The 10,626-nt window shown below is 48.0% G+C and overlaps 1 protein-coding gene across 3 annotated transcripts in view; it reads right to left on the minus strand.

Moving 5' to 3' along the window:
- The window catches only part of HYDIN (HYDIN axonemal central pair apparatus protein), a 378,288-nt gene that overhangs the window by 83,804 nt on the left and 283,858 nt on the right, over positions 1-10,626 (minus strand). For all 3 annotated transcript variants that reach the window (XM_032591379.1, XM_030298918.1, XM_032591380.1), the window contains exons 44-47: positions 9,589-9,730; positions 6,812-6,974; positions 4,469-5,089; positions 2,020-2,241 (exon numbers count right to left, since the gene is read on the minus strand). In XM_032591379.1, the coding sequence (XP_032447270.1) occupies positions 2,020-2,241; positions 4,469-5,089; positions 6,812-6,974; positions 9,589-9,730 (1,148 nt within the window). The remainder of the gene's footprint in view (positions 1-2,019; positions 2,242-4,468; positions 5,090-6,811; positions 6,975-9,588; positions 9,731-10,626) is intronic.

Here is a 10,626-nt window from a genome sequence, read left to right on the forward strand (position 1 = left end):
TTTGTATAAGTTGGTGCTCCTCAATTAATACTTTTCTGGGGATAACAGAATAGTGTTTTTCTTTCTTTTTTAAAAAAAGTTTATTCTTGAGAGAGAGAAAGAGAGCATGTGTGCAAGAGCTGGGGAGGAGCCGAGGGGGGCGGGGAACGGAGGGTCAGAAGTAGGCTCTGCATTGACAGCAGAGAGCTCAATGCGGGCCTCAAACTCATGATCCGTGAGATCATGACCTGAGCCGAAGTCGGACGCTTAAGCGACTGAGCCCCCTAGGCGCCCTGTGTTTTTCTAATTCTACTCTTCTTTTTATAGTTTTAGTTGCCATTCTTCCAGAATGAAGAACTTTCTTCTGCTAATTGGGGATGAACTAGAGTTCCTCCTAAAATGTAAGTTAGAGAATGCTTAATCTTTTTCTGTTTGCGGCTCATTTTAAGGAAAGAGTTTGGTGTCATAGTCACCTCTGATGTTGGCAATTTTTTAATCTTTTTTATTTGGATTCTGTTCTAGAAAGGCCTGCCTATGCATGCTGCTGATCTCAGATGATGATTTCTTTTTTTTCTAAATGTTTATTTATTTTTGAGAGAAAGAGAAAGAGAGAGAGAGAGGAGGGGGCAGAGAGACAGGGACAGAGGATCCAAAGCTGGCTCCTCACCGACAGCAGCAAGCCAGATATGGGGCTTGAACTCACGAACTGCGAGATTATGACCTGAAGTCAGATGCTCAACTGACTGAGCCATCCAGGTGTCCCTCAGATGACAGTTTCTTACTTGTAAATAGCAGTTTGGGGCAGTCTCTTCACCTAACTGAGCCTTAGGCAGAGCCTATAAGTGATTTTATTTATTTATTTAAATGTTGTTATTTACTTATTTATTTATTTTTTTGAGAGAGAGACAGAGCATGAGCTGGGAAGGGGAAGAGAGAGAGAGAGACACAGAATCTGAAGCAGGCTCCAGGCTCTGAACTGTCAGCACCGAGCCTGATGTGGGGCTTAATCTCATGAACCGCGAGATCATGACCTGGGTGGAAGTCGGATGCTCAACTGACGGAGCCCCCCCCGCCAGGCACCCCCAGGTGATTTTATTATTCTTGCTGGGGTGTATGTTTTGTAGGAGGCTGTGTGGAGAGATTCAAATTTGGGGCCACCACACTCCTCTGGGAACAAAAAGCCCATCTATAGTTCTTAATATATATACCTTCTGCATATTATTGGTCAAATCTATTTTTCCTTTGTGATTTATTCTATTAATTACATATCTATTTTCTTTTACTTTTATATGATTTCATTTGGATTGCTTATATTTTGAATTTTTTAAAGGCTCATTGATTTGAGAGACAGAGAGAGAGAGTAGGGGAGGGGCAGAGAGAGAGAAAGAGAGAGAGAGAATCCCAAGCAGGCTCCATGCTGTCAGCATGAAGCTCGATGCTAGGTTCAAACTCACAGTGAGATAATGACCTGAGCTGAAATCAAGGGTTGGATGCTCAACCGAATGAGCTGAGGTGCCCTCAGATTGCTTATATTTTTAACCCAGCTGGAATTAATTTTACCGCCTTGTGCCAATAAAGAGATAAAAAGTGAGTTTACCAAAATATCTAATCTTCCCTTGATAAATTCTTTGGTAACCTGTCCTTTTTCTAGTGCTGTGTCTTCCCTTAATTCGTGTCTGTTGATTCTTGTATTCTCATGCCCTGTGTGAACTACCTTAGCTTCCCAATACATTCTAATATCTTTTTTCTAAAAGAGCTGGTCTTGCTTAATTGTTTCTCACACATAAGCTTCAGAGCAATTCAACAGGTTCCCTAGACCATCCCACGGGGCTGGAAAGGGTGGAAGATGAGAATGAGCCATTTTGAGAGAGGCTCATGCGGGGTCCCCAGGCAGGACCCCTGATGAGTCAAAGGCAAACACATCAGTGAGCATGACAGCCAACGCTGTACTCAATTTTTGACCACGTGGAAAGTGGCCTCTGTCTGCCCATCTGAATTCCTGCCAAGGTCAGGAGGGCAAGCAGCTGGCTTGCTCCTTACCTTTGCAGAGCTCACAGTGCTTGAAAGCTCTGGTTCTGCTTCCCCTTCTCTTTTCTCCTCCTGCAGGGAGAGCTCTTCAGGTGGTGGCATTACAAACACAAAATGCTTCAGGATTTCTGTTGTGGCCGGAGGCAGCCGCTTCAGGGGGTGGGAGATGATTGAGAATAAGGCCGGAGGTGGGATGGGTGGGCCAGAGGAACCCAGACCCAAGATGTCCAGGATCTAAAGGAAAAGCCCATGGTTAATTTCCTATGCACAGGGTAGGGTTCCCCCAGCTCCTCCCTGAGTGAGCACAGGGTGGTTCAGACCCTCCTGTCTTTTCCTCAACATTCTTGGGAGATGCCCCTGCTATGCGCATCTGTCAGGGGAGGGGTGTGAAAGACCTCTGACACAGCTCTGTAGGTTTTTCTAGATCCCCACACCCCTAGACCAGGCTGGGGCACTTGCTGTGGCTGCACGCTCCCTGTACCTCTCTCATCATGGCCCTGGTCACCCTTCCGTGTCTGTCTCTGCAGCTGGATGTTACATAAACTCCACTGGGACAAGAACCAGGACAATATAGCACAGGGCCTAGCACATAGTAGGCACTCAAAACTACGTTTTAGAGACTAGCTCTTAAGGCTCTGATGTCTATAGTACAGAGTTGTTCCATCTGTTTTCAGATCCCGTGTTAATTGTTCTTTCACCTTTAAATGTTCTTTCCTTCTAATGCTGAAAGATAGGGTCAGAGCAGGTCAAATATGGCAAAGAAAAAAAAAGCCAAGGTTCTGGGAATGGGGTAAAGGATGGGAAGGAAGAGAGAAGTCAAAAAGAAACCAAAGAGAACATTCATTCCTACAGCATTCTCCCCTTCTGCTCTCATATATATATACTGAAGGAGCATCTTCCAGAGCAGATGCCTTTAAAATTTAGCAGCAACTTCCTTCTCAGCATGGAGCACCTCAGAATAAGCATGCTATCTCTAGATTTGTCATCATCACAATGGTGTTACAGCCCACCAGAGCACCCGTTCTGTGGACCAAATGGGCTATTAGGCCAAGCAGGCAACAGTCTTCATGGAATCCTGGGTTTCTAACCTGCAGGGCAGGTGGCTAAAGACCTAATGCTTAGCTAGCGTTAACTCCCAGGGTTTGAATGTCTGCGAGGGAAAGGAATGAACAGTTTGTACCAATTGTTAAATTAATAGAGCCAGGGTTAAAGAACTTTATAACCAACAGTCTAACCTGTGGCTTGGAGTGTGGAGAGAAAACAAAAAGGCAGGCAGATCATCTTGGCTATAGTACTGGAGCACAAAGCAAGATGAGAAGATGTTCTTTTTTTAAAAAAAAACATAATTCTAGGGGAAAAACGGCCATGATGCCTTATCTAAGGCTGAGTGGAGGCGGAACTGTAAAACCAGTGGTGTTGTGTCCTCCAACGGTCTTCTGCCCTTTGGCCCGCCTGGCCTGCTGCTGTGGGGCCAAACCACACCCTAATGTGCCCCCTTGCAGAATTACCCGTGTCTTCCCATTAGCCCTTACCTGCCATACATCCCTCCCAGGCTCTGTTCTCTCCTTGTTAAGGTTGTGTCTAATTTCTTTTTTTTTTTCAACGTTTATTTATTTTTGGGACAGAGAGAAACAGAGCATGAACGGGCGAGGGGCAGAGAGAGAGGGAGACACAGAATCGGAAACAGGCTCCAGGCTCTGAGCCATCAGCCCAGAGCCCGACGCGGGGCTCGAACTCACGGACCGCGAGATCGTGACCTGGCTGAAGTCGGACGCTTAACCGACTGCGCCACCCAGGCGCCCCTGATTGTGTCTAATTTCTTATAGACGAAACCAGAGATCAGCAAACTGTGTCCCCCTGGTCAAGTCTGGCCTGCTCCCTGCTTTTGTAAATGAAGTTGTATTGGAACAAAATCATTGATTTATATGTTGGTGGTGGTTGTGACAGAGACTGTATGACCCGCAGCCTAAACTATTTGCTTTCTGGTGCTTTACAGAAGTTCTTCCTCAGACAAAAGGCTATAGTAACTGTCTCCTTCAAACCATTACCCAAGAGGCTTCTGGATACGCAGTATTTTCTAGGGCCAAAAGGCTATCTGATAAATAGTATGATTTCTGTCACTATAAGAACTTGTGGGAACAAGATTTTAAAGTAGTTGAGCCTCTTGCTTCACCCTACAGCGTACCTACCTTGCCAGCCTGCAACACCAGTATTATCGATATTAAAAATCAACCCTATAGACAGTTTTTTATGAGGTCAGATAGAGTAATTTAGATCTGTGGAGCTTTCTATGGATTTTTCACCTAGAAATAGGTCCTTTTAGCCATTGTTGTCTTATATCCAAGGGATTAATCAGAGATTAACGGAATTAAGGGGATACAGAAAGAAACACCTTAATGGTAATTAGTACAATACCTGCTACCCCATTCATTACATCTGCATCCTGGAAAAGAGTCTGTACCTGATCCCCTTTGGGAAGCCTGTCATTGTCCAGGGCCTGCTTCCAGTTCAAGCCTTCCATGTCAGGTGTCTGGATGTTTATTAATGGCACGCCTAGATCCTTCTTCCCCTCATGGTCCTCCTCCCCATCAGCCTCTCCTCCATCGCTCCGCTCCTCCAGAGCCCGGAGCTTCTCCAGACGCTCCCTCTCAGCCTTCTCCCGCTCCTGGCGCTCCTTCTCGGCTCTCTCCTTCTCTGCACGCTCCCTCTCCCGGTCCTTGCGGCCTCGGCGCCCACCCGAAGGAACCTGGCGCTGGTCATCAGCCTCGTGGGGTATGTCCTCGGTGCCCATGTGTTGCAGCAGAATGCCTTGCTTCCGGTCCCAGTACATGAGGATGTTCTGAACATCCTTGAGAGTCAGCTCATAGGTCTTAAACTTGTGGGCCAGGTGCTTGGCAGCATCCTTCAGGAGGTCCCCCTCACTGTCCTCTGGCTCCTGGACAAGGGGAGACCCAACCACGTGAGGGTCTGCCAGTTGGTTCCTTCTCTTCTTTGTCAGTTCCTCCTCGGTTAACTGCTCCCTGATGGATACTTTCCTTTCTACTGCATCCATCTTGACATCTAGTTTGGAAAAAGTAAGAATCTAGGAGGCAAAACACATAAAACATGCTTAAAACATTTCTTTACTGGAGAACAATGGCATAAATGAGAGCAAGAGGATATTGTGTTTTGAAAGAAGGCCTCACAGAGCCCCAGGTGCCTCTTATAGACCCAGGGGCTATGTCTGTGTCTGTGTCATCTTGGGGGGTCCTTGTTAAAATATCCTCTCCACGGTCCTTCGTGGGGAACAAACAGGAGTTTAAGAATTTGACTGTGCCCTGGCTTTTAAAAAATACCTATTTATTTAATTAACCTGGCCTAGAGAAACCAACTTCATTCTTTTTCTCCTGCCCTTTTAAACTTGCTTTGTGGGCTCTGATTTTCTTCCCCTCTGGATGGAATCCTTGGGGAGGCCCCAGAGGTTTTTGTTCATTCTTTGATGACATGAAGTCTAGCCGAATGTTCACTGCCTGCAGAGCAGCCCAGAACCCCCTTTCCTGCCTGAAAGTGCGCCTCCTCCACAAAGCTGGGCTCTGAGGCAGGCTCGCTGGGTTGGCTTCCCCCTTGCCTCAGCGCCTCACCGTACCACTCCTCTGTCTCATCTCCAACGCAGCTAGGAGGTCAGTGCTGGGTAGAGCTGTCCCCTGGAGGGGTCACTCACCTAGTTGAGTATGGAGGGGAGGGGCTTGGCTACTACTGTGTCTTTCTCCACTGTCAGTAGAGTCACTGCCAAGACACCGAAAGTTCTGTCCGGACAACAGATTTCAGGCAGAGGACTTTGTGTGGAAGGAGCGGCCAGAGAGGGGCAGGGAGGTCTTGCCCTTGGAAGGTTGCAGAAGCCCAGCACAGAGCAGCCGGAGGCCAGGTACAGCAGAGAGTCCAGGCCTTCTTGCTCCTTGTGCTTGGTTCTGCTCCCAAGCCTGGGCCATTTCTGCACGCTCAGACCCTGCTCCTTCCTGAGCTCTACCTGACTGTGGCCGCTGAAGCCTAATTCCTCTGCCCTTGTGTCTGCTCAGATGTGGTCACTGTGCCTTGCTCATCTACTGGGACCAGTCTGCATCTTGTCTGGGAGTCTGGCTTGTCTGGCTTTAGCTTCACCCTCAGAGCATCCAGTGCTGAAATAGTCACTGTGCCCACCAGCTGGCTAGCTACCCTCCCTGGCTGTGAGCACCACCCTTGGTGCTGTGTTGGCTGTTCTGCCTTCCTGGGTCATGGCCCCAGAGATGTGACTGCTAAGCTTGGCAGGCTGGTAAACTATCACTAGTTGTCTGCAAGGACAAGCTTATGTTGCAGTGCCTTCCTTGACCATTGTCAAGATAAGCTGTTGGTTGAACACCGGGGCTCTACTGACTTTGTGGCTTACTGAGCAAACTGTGAATACCAGCCCATTCAGCACCATCCAGGGGACTTACGGGGAGGGCGGGGTACAGTGGAAAGTACAATGACTGTGGTCAGACGTAACTGGGGGAGGTCTGATACCCACGACTTTGTCTCTTTCAACCCCAGGCAGGGTTCATGGCTCTGAACCTCACAGGATGGGAGGGAGGCCAAAATGACAGAATTACATAAAGGGCAGCCAGGGATCCTGGCACACAATCAGCCTGTGACAAATGTTGGCCCCTTCCCTCCTACCTTCTGCTCCACTGCAAAATCCAAACAGTATCAGGTCAATTTTGTGGAAGGGAAAGTACTGGATTGATGGGCTGGTTACAATGTATGCTCTCTCTGTTCTGCTTCTTGCTAAGGAGCAAGAGAGGGTTGCTACCTGCCGGTTTGCTGTTTGAGATTTCTTTGTGGGAGGTTCCTCCTTTACTGGTCCTTGCTTTGGCCTTTTGACCTTCCGTTTTAGCTCATCTTCTTCCTTTTGCCGCTCAAGCTCCTGCTGTAACTTCTTTTCATGCATCTCCCTTGCCAGCCTCTCCAGCTCCCTTCATCAAACCAAGCAGAGAAAACAGAGTTTAGAGCCTCTCCTGTCCACTCCCCCTAACTGGGCGTGTCCAGTGGAGGGACATGGGCAGAGCTTTCTCGGGCATAAGAAGAATGAAATGCAGGTAAAGAAATGTGGGTAAATAATGTGGGTAAATAGGAAGGAAGGAAGGAAGGAAGGAAGGAAGGAAGGAAGGAAGACAGGGAGGGAGGGAAGAAGGGAAGAAAGGAAAGAAAGAAAGTAGGGTCTCTGAAAAGTCATTCAGCAAAACTGATCACCTCAAACTCAACTAAGAGGAACACTCAATCTGTATATCAATCTTCTTTCATAGGAGAGCAAGGCAAGGGCTGAAAATAGCTTGATGTTAGCAGTTTTCAAAAAGTAACTTGCAAAGATTGTTCTGATACCAGTTCAGATGTGGCTCAGCTTCCTATACTTGTTACATCTAATGTTCAGACAACATTAGAACAGAAACAGTGTTTTATTTATTTATTTTTTAACGTTTATTCACTTTTGAGAGACAGACAGACAGAGTGTGAGTGGGGGAGGGGCAGAGAGAGAGCTGTCAGCACAGAGCCTGAAGCAGTGATTGAACTCATGAGCCATGAGATTATGACTCGAGTCGAAGTCTGATGCTTAACTGACTGAGCCACTCAGGTGTCTCAAGAAATGGTGTTTTAAATAGCAGTCCCTGGGGCGCCTGGGTGGCTCAGTCGGTTAAGCGGTCGACTTCGGCTCAGGTCATGATCTCACGGTCCGTGGGTTTGAACCCCGCGTTGGGCTCTGTGCTGACAGCTCAGAGCCTGGAGCCTGTTTCAGATTCTGTGTCTCCCTCTCTCTGACCCTCCCCCGTTCATGCTCTGTCTCTCTCTGTCTCAAAAATAAATAAATGTTAAAAAAAAAAATTAAAAATAAATAAAAAATAAAATAAATAGCAGTCCCTAATGGCTAGCTTGGAGCCATGGTGGTGGATCTGAAAGCCACATTCCTTTCTTTTCTCTGTCCCTTCCTGCTATGGATTCAGCTGGGCCTGCCCTGTTGCCAGTGGCAGAAGGGGCACCAAGGCTGGGACACCAAATATAAACAAAAGTGGAGGGGACAGCATTTCTGAAAGTACAAAACCCATCTGTTTTCATTTCTAGGAATCCCTGGTTGCTCCTGGTTGCTGTGATTCTCTATCATCCACTGTAGCCAACTCATCATTACTAGGTGTGTGTGTGTGTGTGCGTGTGTGTGTATGTGTGTGTGTGTGTGTGTGTGTCTCACACAAACAAGTCATTGCTGAGCTTTGAGGATCAGATTTATATTTTCCAAGTCCACTATGAAATAAATTCCTGAAAGCAATGACCTGGATGAGAAAGAAAAGAGATTCCTTTGGAATCCCAAAGCTAGTATTTTTTATACCTCTGGAGGACTGGGTTTGTTTGTTTGTTTGCTTGCTTGTTTATTTATTTATTTATTTATTTATTTATTTATTTATTTATTTATTTAAATGTTTATTTTTGAGAGAGAGAGCGAGCGAGAAAGCGGGGGAGGGGCAGAGAGAGACGGGGAGAGAGGATCCAAAGCTGGCTTTGTGCTGACAGCACAGAACCTGATGCAGGGCTCAAACTCATGAACTGTGAGATCATGACCTGGGCTGAAGTCAGATGTTTAACTGAGACCCAGCCACCAGGCAGCGCCCCCTGGGCATTTTTACAAGGGACCATGCAGATGAAGAAATGAGGGCATACTATGGGGGCAGAGAGGGCATAAAAGCTCTTTTGGGGTCAGTTGGAGGAGTCTGGAGGTGGAAAGAGACTATGTCCCTCTACGGTAGGGCAAGTATCTTGGCTTTGCCAATGTGTGGAATTCTATGGAGGGTAAGCAATATACCCTCCTCTCTCAGCACGTTTGAAGGTCTGAGGGCAGAAAGGACATATATTCTACTGCTATCTGAGATAGCTTGAGTCTCCTGGGGCCCATGTGGTGTGGAGGGGATTCAGTCTTTCCTGTGTGGTTCCCAGTGATGGGCACAGAAAGTGGCTGAGAGACTGCCCAGGGTCTCTGGTGAACTGTCCAGGCCGAGGATCAAGTGGGAGAGGCGGTCAGAACTCAGGGCACAGATAACACCACAAAAGGCCAAGATGATGGCTGGGGAAGGAGAAATGACTGAATTCTGGGGAGCGACCATTAAGCTTATGTCAACAGAGTGGCCCCTCAGTCACCAGCTGTGGACACCTGAGCACAGAGGCTGATGAGCCACACCTAGAGGGCAGTTGTCAGGAGAAGCTTGTGGGAGCCCTGGGAGAACAGAGGGGCCAGAAGTCCCCTGCCATTATATCATACAACCTTCCCTCTAGTGTCAGATGTCCTCCAGAGAGAAGGACGGGGAGGACAATGAAAGAAACCGTGAAAGGCTGCAGCAACCAGTCCCCTTGATGGTCAAGGTGTTTTCCTGCTCTTAGCAGGTCATCTTCCTGTCTCCCTTGGTCACATTGCTCTCCCGGAAGGTGACCCTCCTGTGTCTCCCTTGGTCATGCTGCTCCCCCGGAAGGTGATCCCAGTCTCCAGGATGGGCTGTGTGTTACTCCCGGGGGGAACCACTTCCAGCCTGACTACCCCTTGATTCTGACCTCTTCTTCCTTTCCCGGAGGGCCTGCTGAACCTCTCGATTGAACGTGATTTTCTCCTCCTCTGTCATGGCATCATATTCTTCCTCATCCATATTTTGGAGACGCTCCTTCTCTTTCTGAAGTGCCTCCCTGCGTTTGCTCTCTGTGGAGGGAACAGAGAGAGGAAAGTGAGGGAAAGTGACTCACTCACCAGCCTTGGCTGCAGGGCCCTCAGTGGCTCAGCTCCCAGCCCACACTTGCTATGGAGGGTCTACGCCAGGGCAAGGGCGGCTCTGGTGCTGCGGGGACATTCTTGATCTCTGGTGGGCCTTCCTTCACTCACACAGTTCCAAAACTGGTCTCCATCTGTGCTAGACTGAATAGTAGTTCCAAAGATGTCCATGTTCTAATCTCCAGAACTGTGAATACGCTACCTGGTGTGGGGGAAAGGATTTTGCAGGTGTGATTAAGTTAAGGACTTTGCACTGGGAGACTGTCCCGGATTATCCAAGTGGGCCCAGTATAATCACAAAGGTCCTTATAAGAGGGGTGCAGGAGGGTCAGGGTCAGAGAAGGAGATGTGGCAATGGAAGCAGAGATCAGAATGCTGTGAAGTAGGGACCATGAGCTGAGAAATGCAAGTGGCCTCTAGAAGCTTGAGAAGGTAAGGAAATGGATTCTCTCCCTGGAGCCTTCAATGAAACAGAGCCCTGTGGACACCCCGCTTTAAGGACTTCTGACTTCCAGAAATGTAAGACAGCAAGTCTGTGTTATTTGGAGGCATCCAGTCTGTAATTTGCTACCGCAGTGACTGGGAAGTAATATAGCACCCACGAACTTCATACACTACAAACATATGTCACCAGAGTGCTCAGGGTGACAGAACCATTTGCAGACCAAGGGAAACCATTTTCCACACCCTCTGTAGGGTCCAGAAGCATGGTCATGCCCAGCACAAAGGCTCTCAGATTCTTTTCTACAACTTCCACATCTTGTAGGCCTGTGCTTTGGGCTCGGAGATGTGTATCTGAAGATCCTTCTCTGACACTTACCAAGGGC

The sequence above is a fragment of the Lynx canadensis genome, chromosome E2 (assembly GCF_007474595.2).
Source record: "Lynx canadensis isolate LIC74 chromosome E2, mLynCan4.pri.v2, whole genome shotgun sequence".
NCBI classification, from domain to species: Eukaryota; Metazoa; Chordata; class Mammalia; order Carnivora; family Felidae; genus Lynx; species Lynx canadensis.